Source organism: Heterocephalus glaber, unplaced genomic scaffold (genome assembly GCF_053883595.1).
Source record: "Heterocephalus glaber isolate CG9 unplaced genomic scaffold, H.glaber_assembly_v1.0 deba00001553, whole genome shotgun sequence".
NCBI classification, from domain to species: Eukaryota; Metazoa; Chordata; class Mammalia; order Rodentia; family Bathyergidae; genus Heterocephalus; species Heterocephalus glaber.
The window spans coordinates 28,416,283-28,431,359 of NW_028258344.1; the positions used below are offsets into that span (position 1 = coordinate 28,416,283).

The 15,077-nt window shown below is 34.0% G+C and overlaps 1 protein-coding gene across 18 annotated transcripts in view; it reads left to right on the forward strand.

Moving 5' to 3' along the window:
* Window positions 1–15,077, forward strand: part of Ralyl (RALY RNA binding protein like) — a 733,271-nt gene that overhangs the window by 613,894 nt on the left and 104,300 nt on the right. For 15 of the 18 annotated variants that reach the window (XM_013071205.3, XM_087190540.1, XM_013071200.3 and 12 more), the window contains one exon: window positions 6,431–6,463. The exons of the other annotated variants lie outside the window; for them this stretch is intronic. In XM_013071205.3, the coding sequence (XP_012926659.1) occupies window positions 6,431–6,463 (33 nt within the window). The remainder of the gene's footprint in view (window positions 1–6,430; window positions 6,464–15,077) is intronic. 18 annotated transcript variants of the gene reach the window in all.

Here is a 15,077-nt window from a genome sequence, read left to right on the forward strand (position 1 = left end):
GTTGGGGTCTTTGGTCTAAACAGAGATCATGTTTAATATTTTCACTTGTCTTAATATGACTTGTCTTTCACTTGTCTTCATCCAAGACTATTGTCATGAGAATATATCATAGTGACAAAGATAAGTATTAGAAGTTCAGAGACCAGCTTGTCCCTGTAAGATTGAGGTGTGAGAGGGAGCTAGATTGAGATAAACTTAAAAAGATAGATACAAGACAGGAAAAAAGTATCCTGGAATAGAAACTGAATACCCAATGATACCAAAGCAAAGTTAAACTACATGTGTCTGGACAATAAATAGACAATAGCACTGGAATCAACTGGTTAGCAAGAGAAAAGGGGAAAAAAACCAGACAGCAGACATCAGGAGTGCTACAAAGTGTGGACGTCGTACTGTGATTACATAAATTGTCACAAAAGGTAGTGCCATAAAAGCAGCATTTTGGGAATCTGTCATTTTAGGGAAAAGAAAGAATTCAATTATTAAGAATCTCTAAATTTAGGAGAAATCCTGATGTATATCAAAAAGCACATATTTTGAGAGATTATTTCCCTTTCCTTCCAACAATATAATCATACTGCATCAATTTTCACCTTTTTATGTAAAAGAAATGTAGTATTTTAAGATTGCAAACATATAGTCTCTATCACAGATACTCACCTTGATGCTATGTCATAAAAACATCCTTAAACAGTATGTGCATGAAATGGCAGGGCCGTTCCATAAGCTTTGCTTTTGGATGCTGAAATTTAAAATTCATATAATTTCCATGTGTCATAAAGTATCTTTCTTCTTTAATATTTTATAATCACTTAAAATGTAAAATCTATTCTTAGCTTTTGGGTTGTATAAATCAGAAGGGGAGCAGAATTGGGTCTATGGGTCAGACTTTTCAGGCCCCTGGGTTATAGAATATCAGGCAGGACTCTTAATCCAACATCATTTTGAAAACTTTTGAATTCTCCTCCAAAATCTTTCCCTGGACATTTGGGAGGAGAGAGTCTAAATAGTAAGTGAAATGGTAAAAAAAAAAAAAAAAAAAAAAAAAATGGGCACTGAAGCAGTTACTCAGATTAACTATATTGACCATTGGAGTCAATGGGGCAACATATGTTCTGTATGTGCTAGTCCAACAGCTGCATGTTTGAAACCTTCAGGAAGAATAGGGGTAATCAATAAATGCTATTTCAAACACTCTGAACTCAGCATTTGGATATTTGAAAAGCAAAGGCAGAAGTGGTAGGCCTTGCTTTAATTCAAGCTGTTTATGACCTATAAGGAATGCAGTACAACACAGCACTTAAATGCAGTTACTTAAATGGTGTGTGTGGATAGCTCCAGGTTATCACTTCACACAAGTATATCACACACATACACTACCACTTGATAAATGTTACGCTGAGACTATTGACAAGTAGAGAGAGAAGGACTTCAGTAATGTTCACATGTCATCTGCTTTCCAAATGTTATTAGATGGAAAATAGGAACGATGTGATATACCAACGATATGATCTGCCAAATAAGTAGTATACAGTGTCCTGTGTCAAATTATATAGAATCCCCCTCATTTCTTTAAGGCAATTTTGTTTTGATCCTTGACACTGGTCGTGTCATATGAAGCAAGCATAACCATACTTTTTTATTATTTATCTTTAATTTTTCCCCTTAGTTTTGTCGGCTTATTTAATCAGAAATGTATGAGAAAAATAAGCAAACACAATATGACAATTTGCATGAAGGCACAAATATGAATAAAATTGGAACCCACAAAGGGAAAACATTACATAAGTATACACCACCAACCCCTTAGCTATCATTTTAAATCTGCTCTTTCCCTACATCTGGCTTTTGCATGGGAATATTAGGAGGCTTGCTCCTAAGTGTTCTGTTCTATGATAATTGTTCAGCCAGATTGTACCAGCTCTGCTCACAACTTGCCAAGGTATATTTCTACTTATATATATTTTTACATATATATGGTGAAATAGAGACGAAATAGTGACTTGGTCTAATTCTAAGGCAGCCACTTGTTTAAAAATTGTCCACTTTAGGAAGTAAGCATAGTCAGCTGGTGCTCAGTAAGTTCTGTAGAATTAAATTTCCCACCAATTTCTTATAAACACTTAAATATTAAAAATATTTTTAAAAATGATATGTTATTTATTGTAAATGTCTTTAATATTTGCCTATACTCAATACATAATGGTATAAGAAACCAATAATGAAAATAACATGATCAATATACATCTATCAACTGGTATATCAATTATCATTTTGGGACTACCTAGACATGGATCCTTACTTGATTTATTTACCTTTTGTAAAGAATATAAAATTACTTCATGAAATCGGAAGATTAGCTGGAAGCAATCCTAGCTCATTTTATGCTAAGAAGAGTAAGCTCCAGAGGTTACTTTAAGTGGCTTTCTCAAGATTTGAGCTAAGAAGGAACTTTACATGAGATCTCACCATTGATGTGTTGAGAGCTACAGAAAAATCCAGTTCTTAAGAATCTGTTACCTGACAATATCGCTGCCGCATGGGTGTTGACCAATAAATGGCCAAATGATCATATGTGAAATGCTTCTCCTGTCTTCATTACTGAATATTTACCCTGGAAATCAATTATTCAGCCAATTTGTAACCAAACACATTATAAATTTCTTCACTATTACAACTACAAATAGATATATTGAAATTTCTATAAACAAATTACCATTCATAAAAAATAAGATACAGAGAGTAGCATTAGAATTATAGTACCAGTATTATCATTTTAAGATATTAAAATGGTGCATTCCTAGCCTTTCTCTTTTTATTTAGTCTCTACATCAATCAAGCCAGAATTTGGATTACTCCAGGTTAGGCTTTTATATATTATTTATAGCTTTTTACTGTTGCGAAACTATGTATTTACCTAGAAACATGTTTTATAATCTACCAGATTTATGTAAGACTAATTTTTTCCCCATTAACTTTATTGGTACATTTTAGGTATAAAATACAGTTACATTCATCATTGGGATCTTGTACCATTACATGAGTATCTTGGTTCTTATTTCTTTTCCCCTTCCCTTGCCCTCCCTTCACCCCCTCCACCCTTCCCTATTTGCAAAGACTTTGTTTCCATTTTTTTCCTCTTCTCATATTTTTTCCTTTCCCTTTTTTCCCTTCCCCTACCCCTCCGAATTACCCTGCTCTTTTAGACCTTTTCTTCCAGTTCCACAATATCAGTTGTACATTTTTTAAATTACAATATTAAGATCTAGGAGACATTACCACAGATTTTACAGAATTTAAAAGGATATAGAAAGCATATTAAAAAATCTTTTTTGAAATAAATTTGACAACTTCTAAGAAGTAACTTAGAAGACAAATTAATGAAACTAACTCTGGAGGAAATATAAACTTTGAATAGCACATCTTAAAGAAAGTATATTCCTAGCTTGAAATCCTACCTATATGACAACAGCAGGCTCATAAACATTTTAACTGATAGATTTTATCAAACATTTAAAGCAGAAAAAAAAAAAGAACACTTCTCCCCTCATTTTAGGAACTCAACATTGTGCTAATCCTAAAATGGATAAAGATAATAGAAGAAAAAGGTATGAACATAGATAGAAATTTGTTTAACAAAACAAACTATTAGAAGTCAGATCTGGCAGGATGTAGAAAGTGGTTTTGTTATAGGGATGGCAGTGTTTGTTCAGCATTGGAAGATCCACCCCCAAAAGTCATCAGTTTAACAGAGGAAAGGAAAAAGCCATATGATCCTGTCACTAGTTGGAGAAAAAGCATTGGACTAAATTCTACAGCTGTTCATGGTAAAAGCTATCAGGAGACTAGAAGTAGAACAGAACCTTCTCAACAGATTAAAGACATGTACTCCATACTTTCAGCGAGAACGCCTTATATGAATGGAGAAGGTACAATGCTTTCTCCTTAAGGTGGGGAACAAGGGCAGATATGCTTACTCTTCATCTGTCCATTAAACTTTGAAACCTAGTCCCCACCAAAATAGTCTGGCAATAAAATGACACAACTAGGATAGGATTGGCACGGCAGAAGCAAAAATCTTTATATGTAGATGAAATGATCATCTACAGAGAAAATACTAAGAAATCTCTAGGAGCCCCTAGAACTTGTACTTGAATTTAGCAGGATTAGAAAACACAAGGTATATATAAAAATTCAGGTCTGTGTATACTTGCTATAAATGAAGAATTGGATATTGAAATTTAAAAGTTATGTAGGAGTACAAAGGACCTAGAAAACTTAAAAACATAAACAATGTTGGAAGATGTTTAGTACCTAATTTTAAGACTTCTTCTAAAGCTACACTAATCAAGGCAGTGTTGGTGTAAGGAAAGACAGATAGATCATTTGAATAAAACAGAGAATCTACAAGTAGAACCACACATATATGGTCCACTGAGTTTTGAAAGATTATTTAACATTAGCATTTTATAGAATATAAACTCAATTCAAGAGCTGAGGAAGAGTGTTTTCAGCAAACGGCAGTAGAACAACTGGTATCTGTATATAAAAAGTTAACCTCAACCCTTTTTTTCCATACATGAAAATAACTTGAAGGGATCTATGAACCTAAATAAGAAAGCCTAAAAGTATGAAACTTTAAGAAGAAATTATAAGGGAAAATATTTATGAATTCAGGGTAGGCAAGAACTACCTAGGATACAAAAAACATGATGTATAAAAGAAAAAAATTGATAAATGAGATTCCATCAATATTTAGAACTTTAAATGACATCATTAAAATGAAAAGTAGTCCTTAAACAGACCATATTTACAATGCATATAACCTATGACCAGAATATATAAAGAATTCTTAGAGCTCATTAATAGACAACCCAATTAAAAGGCAGACATAAGAAGATGATAAATAGCCGGTATAGCACAAGGAATGGTGTTCAACTCTAGAATCAGAAAAATACTAATCAGTACAATAATAAGATTGAATTATACACTCATTAGGGAGATGAAGTTAAAAGTTTTAAAAGCCTTGTCATGACTTTTTCCTTTTGTTGGATTCTCCTCCTTTGCATTTAATTTGTCATGCCCAATGGATTCATTCTTCTGGGTTTCCTGGGGTTGTGATCCTCATTGTCTTTTCCTAGGGTATTGTCTAAAATTTTTTGGAGTGCCGGTTTGGTATTCATGAAGTTCCTAAGGTGCTCTTTCTCATGAAAGTATCTTATTTCTCCATCAATTTTGAAAGATAGTTTTGCAGGGTATGTCAGTCTGGGTTGGAGACTGCTTTCCTTTAGGGCTTGAAATACATCACTCCAAGCTCTTTTTGCCTTGAGGGTTTGCATTGTGATTCTGATGGGCTTTCCTTTGTATGTGACTTGTTTCTTTTCTCTCACTGCTTGTAGAATTTTGTTCTTCTGTTGGATTTCTGCAATCCTAACTATTATATGCCTATGTGTAGATTTTTTTAAATCAAGGCTAGCTGGAGTCCTATATGCCTCACTTATCTGTATGTCAAGTTCTTTTCCCCTCCTTGAGAAGTTTTCTGCCATCACTTCTGTGAACAGTTTTTTGATGTCATCTGCACTCTCTCCTGTTTCTTCATTGACTCCAATCAGTCTTATGTTATTCTTTGCATCATCTAGCAGCTGCTGGTTTGATTTCTCGTGCTCCCTTACAATTTGAAAGCAATTTTTCTTTTCCTGGTCACTAATTGCAATCTTATCTTCTATATGTGAAATTCTATCCTCACATTGGTTCATTCTGCTGCGCAGACTTTTGATGGAGTTTTTAATCTCTTGGAAATCTGTTTGTATCTGTTTTATGGATTCCATTTGTTTCCTATGTTGGGATTCCATCATGTTCCTCAGATCCTCTATTTTTTTATCAATGTCCTCTCTAGATTTATTAATCATGTCTTGCACCATGAGCAAAATCTTTGCTGTTATCTGAGTAATTATTTCTGATTTCATTTTTCCCAGATCCTCTTTTGTTGCCAGTTCAGAGAGTCCAGGTGGTTGAGTATTAGATTGTTCCATCTCGTTTCCCTTTGGGGTTGCTGTAGGTGATCTGGAAGTCTGTTTTTGAGGCTTGTTTATATGTTTTCTCATTTCCCCAGGGTGGGAGGGTGCTTCTGGTGCCCACTGGGCTCACCTTCTCTGCCCTAGGAGCTTGAGATGGCAGTGGGGGAGCTTCCTTCTGAGTGCTGGGACTGGCTTACCTTCTCTGCACTAGGAGGTTGGGATGGCAGCAGGGGAGCTTCCTTCTGGGTGCTGGGACCAGCTGAGCTTCTCTGCGCTAGGAGCCTGGGACGGAGGCAGGGAAGCTTCCTTCCAGGTACTGGGACTGGCTGAGCTTCTCTGCCCCTGTAAGAGTAATTTTTGAATAGATAGTAAATTGATATATTAAAATACATTTTTTATATATTTTTTCACAGACTGGAATCAAAAGAGCCTTTCCTATCTGTTGGGTGAGTATATGTCTAAAAGTTTCCAATATTAATTAATTCAAATTAACAAGGTCCTCTTAGATTTATTTCCAGTTACTTAACCCCATAATCAAACTTATAACATCTCATTACATGTAACATTTTAATCTAAGTTTTATAAAGACTTCACTAATACCTGTTACATCTTGTATCTTCTGTGAAAGCTAAACAGGGTATGGTGAATATCCACCTTCTCATCATGGAAAAAATTGCTCAAAATGGTTTTAAAAATTTCTCTAAACCATAGCTTCACACTTTCTAGTTTGTTTACCCACTTGTGTGTTTTTGCTTTATTCTACTGCTCTGTTTCTTCCCTTTCCTCTAATGCTGTCTTCAAATCTATATTTGAATTCACTCACAGTTCAGTTTTTTTCTCTAATTCACTTACATTAACTGCTATGCTGAACACCAAGCTCAGGAATCCTGAGGCAGAGTTGGGTCAGACTGATGCTTTCCCTGTCTGATGTCATTGTTCTGAGTTACACTGTTGTCCTCGTAATAATCTGTTGTTGATAAGGATGCACAGGTACTATTTTCAAATGTTTAGAATGAATTTAGAATCAGCAATGTTGTTTTTATCTGGTCTATCAAATAATTCTTTAATACATTAAAGTATCTTATGAAGGAAATTTGCATGTTCAGAATTATTGTAAATGTATTGAAAGTGTTGGAAGATGTGATCCAAGTGTAAAGGAAATTTTTCAGTACCTGATGAGCAAGAAAATCTTACTTATCCGTGGCCACAACCCTCATGCTTAGTAACCAGAAACATAAAATGGCATTAGATTTTTAAATGATCAGATCAATTCTCTTTTATTACTTTGTTCACAGCTCTGGAATATTTCCACCAGTTATTGAACAACGTGGTTCCAATTCCCTTCTACTCATAAAAGACTTTCAAATCATGGAAATCAAAATAATTGTTAGGGAAGGTGAATGAGAAAAATGAAGTATGTGCATTTTATTGTAGGACTTCATGAAAAATGAAAGGTCAAGTTGGAGTGGTCCAAAAAATATTACCATATACTGCTCTCCTACACATTGATCATCAGCTACTATTGTTAAAAATCTCTAACCCCAAAAGAATCTTTTATTTTGAATGCATATGTGTCTGCTCTGGAGTCAAAAGGGCTGAAATAGCTTCTCTTCATGCCTTGATTTATAGTTTCTCTGCAGCCTTTTTTGTTCTCTTGACTACTTTGAGATGAAATAATACATTTTTCATGGTATACCTCTGTTAAACAAGGGCAGACCCTAAGTAATTTTGTTTTAAACTTAGCAGAAGTTTAGCACTCAGTATTAATGTCCTGAAAAAAATGCTTCCCCCAAAAGAAAAATGTATAGCTCAGCAAACACTTCAAGTAAGAACATTGACACAACACTATTTAGATATTGCTCATTTTCATATGTCTTAAAAATAAACTGGGGTGAAACATACAACTCAAATTATTCTGCTGAATCAAATTGCTCTGCTCAGCTCATGAGAAATGTATACCCAAATTTCTCCATTCTTCTCCAAGAAAATTATGCTAAATAAAATCTCACCTGTTGCTGTTGAACAAAAGGATGTTGTAAAAATGAACATAGTGGATTACATAAACCCACCAGACCCCAGGAAGTCTACTATAAGAACAACTATTCAGACTTATGGCTTCTAATTCATAGTCACCTGCCAAAGGGAACAAGTGCAAAATCTAGTCTAGGGTATCAGATGACATGTGAGAATATAATACTAAGTTTGTCTCCTACATGCTTCCTTTACATTAATTTTAATTATATGTTCAGTAAAAAAAATGCATGTTATATTATTGAATAAATTACTGCTATATTGCATACTTCTCCCCATTACCTTCCAATGTCTAAAGGTATTTATTAATATATATTTCTAAATGTAACTTTTATCCTTAGAGTCTTTGACAGTTATAAAATAGCTACATTAGTTTACCATTGATGGTGACCCTTTTAGAGATGAGTGGCCAAACTGTAACCCAAAACCCACATATATATCACAAAGCGGGGGCTGGGATTTAGCTCAATGGTTCTGCCACCTGCCTTGCAAGCGCAAGGTCCCGGTTCGATCCCCGGCACCAAAAAACAAAACAAAACAAACAAACAAACAACAACAACAACAACAAAATATATATATCACAAAGTGCCAGCTCTACACTACTGAGGTTTTAATGTAGAAAAAACAACTCATACATTAATATCTTTTGTCTTAAAAGAAAAATAAGTAACATGCATGCTAGAGGTTGGCCACCACTGGTTTAGGCAATTACCGAACCCCCAGCCTATGCTCCAGGTATTTATTTGTAAAATAGAGACTAAATACAATAATTTAGGTTAAGCATTTAACGTTACTATTCTTGGCACATAAGAATGTCATGAATGTTACCTGTTATTACAGTTCTGGAATTCATATATTATGCTGTAAATGCTCAATCAGAGATCTCTGAAATACTTCAGTGAATAAAACTCCATTTTCATAGGCAGTGCTTTAAAATACATGTGAAAACCAAAACAAGTTTTATAATAGAGAAAAAAATAGAAATTGTGATGAAATGAGCTAGCAAACAAGATGAGTATGGTCATTGTTTCAATTTTTAATGATGAGTGCTTAGAATTATCATATGATTTTTATAAATAGGAAATATTGATACATTTTATGTGCATTTCTCCTTAGAACAGCTGAATTTTTTCTTGATAAATGTGCAATATTTATTTTGAAATAAAATTTTAAAATGTTACAATATAAACTCATTCTGAATATACCACTGGAAATAAACCTTCTAAAAGTTATAATACCAAAAAATATTTGCTTACTGAGAAAAATCAGGGATTTGCCAAACAAAGTTGAGTGAAATTTCAGGTCTCAGATCTTCTACTTTACATTTATGTAAGAAACATTTGCCCTCAGATGCATGAAGAAAGAATTAATAAAATAATGATATCAGGAAAAAAAAGAAACTGTAGTCTTTTTCCCCAAAGTATTTTCCCTGTGACATATTAGAGTGAGACATGAAGGCTCATGCCAGACTGATTCTCTTTGCCCAGAGCAGGGCAGTAGATTACCTGCGTGGTTCTATAGTAGCCAGCCTCAGAGCCACTGTCTTTAAACTGTCATCCTCCTTCATCCTTCCCATACACATACACAAGTACTCTTCATAGACATTTACAGTCTATGGAATCTCCTCAGAAACTTTTTGAAGTATAACTTTTAAGGCCCCTGCCTGTTTTGGATGCATATGATGGAGGTGACCACTCTGACCTAGGACTGTCTAAGAATTCATCATCAGAGACCAGGAGAGATGTAAGGAGCTTGCAAGGTTGTGCTATGAAAATCTCCACACCACCTATGCTGAAGTGTTTAAAATCTCATTCTGATGTTGTCCTAGACCTAAGGCTGAGATTATATTAAATTTCAAAATGTTAAAAAATATCATTTAAATATTTAAAAACTGATAAACATTTGTTAACTATTAATAGTTATTTTAAAATCATTATATACATATTTTGACATATAATATTCATAAAGTATTATAAATTTATTATAAATATTTAATATTGAATATATGGTGATACTATTTTAACTAAAATAAATTTAAATATTAAAATTCTTGTCCATCTCAGTTAAGTTTTAAAACATAAGCTAAGTAATGTTTTTTTAGTGTGAGGCTCACATTCGGTGGCTAAACAAATACTAAATGGCTAATTATCTAATCATCTTTGATATAATATAGAGTAATTAATAAAAGTTTGCTTGCAAAAACTTTTATGAGCCATCAGATAGATCTCAATTTGGAAATGAGCTGGAAGAGGAAAGGCCTCAAGTTTGCATTTAGAACAGTAAGAACAAAGTGTTCATTAAGATTCTAAGATATTAATCTTAGCTTAAAAAAAGTCTTGCCTTGAGAAAGCTTTGTAAAGCTTTCTAATGAAAAATACAGATGAAGGAGAAAAGAAGCTCCCACTCACTTGAAGTTTGAGATTCCTGTTGGAGAAAGACATGCCAAGGCAGTGCAGGATTTCTCTTTCAAGTACAAGCATGGACTGTTGACACTAGGCAGACACTGAGCCACTTTTAAAATACACTCAAGGAGCCGGGTGTGGTGGTACATGCCTATAATTTCAACACTTGGGAGGCTGAGGCAGGAGGATTGCTGTGAGTTCCATGCCAGCCTGGGCTACACAGTGAGTTCAAGGCCAGATTTAACTAATAGCAAGACCCTGTCTCAAAAAAAAAATAAAATAAAATAAAATACACTCAAGGCACCAAAGGAAAATTTCCATATGAATTATTCTTACCTCTTCTATGTGCAGTTGACCTTTATAAAGAAGACTTTTAATATGGGTCAGTTGTAGTTTTTTAATTGAAACTTTGAGTTACATTAATCTTCTAATTGATGAGTTTTTTTCATGAGTAGCTTTATTATGAGAATTGATTATTACATGGGTAAATATTTTTTCAGATTGTTTTTACTAAATCAGCATAATTTAACTAACTCAGAACAACCTAAAATTTACTTTGTACACCTCAGAATGTATTTACTAGGTTTGGTTGGGAGATCTTCCAAAATATGGCAAGGAAAAAAATGACCATTATCTCTTTTGTGGCGCTGGCACTGAATGAGCTGATGATGGCTCAGCTAAGTCCAGATCACCCAAGTCCCTGAGACATATGAGATCTATCACAAGGTTTCTTAACTTATTTTTTGAGTCTTAACTGAGATTCCACAAAGTTCCAATAAGAAGTAAACATTGTCAGGACAGTGAAGCTTGGCTTGCATCTAAAACTGATCATGTAATTTTTAACAGCTGTATTTTATTAAATAATTTTCCTTGAAAATTTCCTTCCCTTTCTTTTCAGTCTTGAACCTGAATTTGAATTTTCAACATATTTCATCTGTTATGAAAAGTTTATTAACTTTGACATTCCTACTGGGTTAAAGATTCATTCTCTTTTACTTTTATCCAGGTTTTTAGGAGACTTTATATTTAATAACAGGTGCTATACATTGTTATACAGTTATTCACCTGCTTTAACGGTCCAAATTTAGTGATTTGGTTTGCTTAATTTAATACCACTGTGACGTTTCCTAGAGAGGTGGCTTGGACAATTTTGTTTAATTCCTCTGAACATCCATTTTCACACCTATGTTAGTATCTAGCTTTTATAGTTGTTATGAATGGGCTCATACTCAAAGTGCTTAGAACAGTATCTTACACATAATTAACAAGGAATAAATTTCAACTGCAATTAATATTCTGTACAACCAATCATTAAGTTACATTATAAAATTTTTCTAAAGAAGCAAGTTTTACTGAATCATAGAAATTCCATCTAGTTAAGTCCAAGTGTATGAATATTCTAGAAGGGTGAAATTATGATTGAATTCTGGGGAGAGAAGTTCAGAAGACAGTAAAATCAGTACAGGAGTGAAGGATTGCCCTACTGAGGGAGATCACTGATGAAGAGAGACAAGAAAACATAGACAGTTCCTGAATGAATATACTTAGATTTATATAAACTATGGAGTACAATATTATAAACTTTAATAGGAGGAGCAATACTGATTTAGAGATGATTGGTAGTAGAGCATTACAAAGCAAAAGAATTATATGAATTCTGTCAAATGATTGGTTTCTACCGATTATGTAGGAATTAAGAGGTTGTCTTAATTTAAGAAACCAAAATTTTAAAAAACTTGTCCAGATTGTCAGAAAAATTTTCAAGACAAAAGGTGGATCTGTGTTTATCCTCCAAGAGAGTTAAGAATTCAACAGAGAGGTATTAAGAGTAGCATCCCTGTCAGAAGGCATTGGTGAGTGTCAGCAGAGAGAAGGAACTATATCAACCATATCAGATACCCCAGTCTAACAAGCTGAGAAGGTTCGTAAAAAGACAAGGGAGAGACAAGATTCAAACATTATGGTATGGATGCATTGAGGGAAAGATAGCTTCTGTCTAAGAGAGACAGAAGGGGGGCCAGAAAATGAGTTGCCCACCCACCCCTCCTTTCAAAGGTGTTTTATACTCAAAGCCATGAGGTGAGATGGGTACAAAGTGGGACAAAACTATAAGACCCAGTGGAAAATTACAAGGTGGACATGAGGTGGGACAAAATCATGATCAACCAATAAGATTACAAGTCCAGTCATCCAGGTAATATTGATTAAATGGGGATCCAATGGGAAAATGGGAAAACACGTCAAACAAGTCAAAGTACAAGGAGTTTCCCCATTTAGACTACAGATCACTGCTATTTATCTGTAAGGGAAGTAGTACCTCTTTTCTTTCTTGTTTTTTTTTTTTTTTTTTTTTTTTTTGGTACTGGGGATCAAACTTGGGACCTTGTGCTTACAAGGCAGGGTGCAGAACCACTGAGCTAAATCCCCAGCCCCCTCTTTTCTTTTTTATAATGCTAGCCAGTGAATGTGCCTCAGATGTTCTCCATTCTGGCTCCTTGATTGTCCTCCATGTTGGCTTCTTGAAGGCTGGTCTTGTCTAACTGCCTACAAGGTATCTAATTAACTTACCTATCTACAGTAATACTGTCCATAGCAAGGTATAGCCACTTAAAAAGCTATTGCAATCTTTCAGACATGACTTGAAAAGAAACAAGATTTGAACTGAATTGAATAAGAATGGAAAGGAAATGCATGATGAAATACCATTTTCTTTAAGAATATCAAAATTAGTGAATGATCCTTTCATGGTTTCTCAGGTGGACTGGGTAGGATCATGGTGACAGAGTGACGAGCTGAAATCCAGATACAGTATAGAAATGAAAGGAAGGTTAATAAGAAAATGACCCTAAGCTTTAAATATGATCATCTGGCATTATAGAATCACTAATAGCCAATTCAACACCTGGATTTTGTTGGTGTGGTTTTAATTTTCTCCTTATCTTCAGGGAAAAAAGGGATAAAGAGATAAAGACAATTTCCGTCTTCTGAAAATTTATTTTTTGTTGTTTTTATACTCAAACAATGCTACCACAAAATTAATGATTTCTTTAGAATCTGCACTTGCTTCATTTTTTTCCTGGGCCCTTCGGGCTACTTCTCTGGAGAGCACACAAAGTTTCCACAGCACTATTTTTGTAATCTAAAGCAGTTGTGCTTTCAGGCCTGATGCTACAACTGTACTTTTAATTTATCAACCTGCCACTCAGTGAAAGCCTGTGAAAACAGTTGAAAGCTTAAACCAATCATTTATTTCTGCACCTGTCAATGACACTCTTCTGTAGTTGTCAAAATCATTTAAACTGCACCCTGATGGCATATACAATATCACCAATAAATTGGGTAATCAATCATGTTCGCACATATTTTGACAGTGGTGTCTTGAGCACAGAGGCTTTAGGATGTGTTTATAAGAAGCAGGAGCCCTGTACTCTTCAATAATAAAATACAGTACAGTCATCAAGAAGAGTCTTCCTCAGTCCCTATAAATAAAAAAGTCTCCAGAAACAGAGAGGCTGATTTTGACTGAAATGGTTTATATTTCTTCAGTGAATTGTTCTCCTCAGAAAAAAGGAAATAACTGCAGATTATAGCAGGCAAAATATAGTTACATGGAGGGAAGAAAATGCATAGGATCATTAAATAGATTTATTTAAGCTCTTCTTAGAAAGGAAGCAATAGTACAGTACTTTATAGCTGATGATATTTCAAAAATGTTACCAGTAATTCTACCACTATCTAATTTTTTTGATAAAGTGTTGTATTAACCCAAATATCACAATTCATGTCAATTCATATCAGTTTCACTTTGAGAACTGGTATTTTTATATATCATAGGCAACTTTTTCCTCCCCCAAATTTGGATGTTTGATCATTCACTGGTCAACCATGAAACATTAAATCCATTTAACCCAATAACAAAACTCTTGTCTTATAGGCTGTTTATCTGATTAACATAAAATACTGCTAAAATTCTAAAATTTAAATAGTATTGGCAGAATAGTCTAACTGTATCCCCTAAAATCTTATTTGTAAAGAAGCTCAATCTTTACTGCATAATGATTTTAAAAGGGTGAATTTTATGAGAAATCCTTTAAAGTCAATTGAATATTTAATAGTCATTTCATATCACACACATAAATGAATGTAAATTTTATATATGTATATAAAATACCATATATATATCAAATACTTACACATAAGAAAATAAAGCACACTTGACGTGCATAAGAACCCATTCATGAAAAGAGCTAAACTTTTGTATTGTTATGGAATCAAATTTAAAACAACCAAAGCTTTGAAAATTGTGTTAATTTACAGACTGCTATTGCTTCTTTATTGCTACTAATGCTTTTTTTCAAATCATGAGAAAATTTCTTTGTTGTTGTTATTATTGTTTTTCTATCCTGGGGATTGAACCTGGCATTTCATGAGCATTAGACCAGAGCTATTCAGTGAGCTATACCCCCAGTCCCTAATTATGAGCTTTCAGAAGCGTTATGTCACATCTGAAAAGGTCATCATACAATATAACTGATGAAGGATATGCACATTGACTATATTGAAGTACATACACAAATGTAATTAAATTATTTAGATGTTGTATATACAAATATACGAAGAGAAGGAA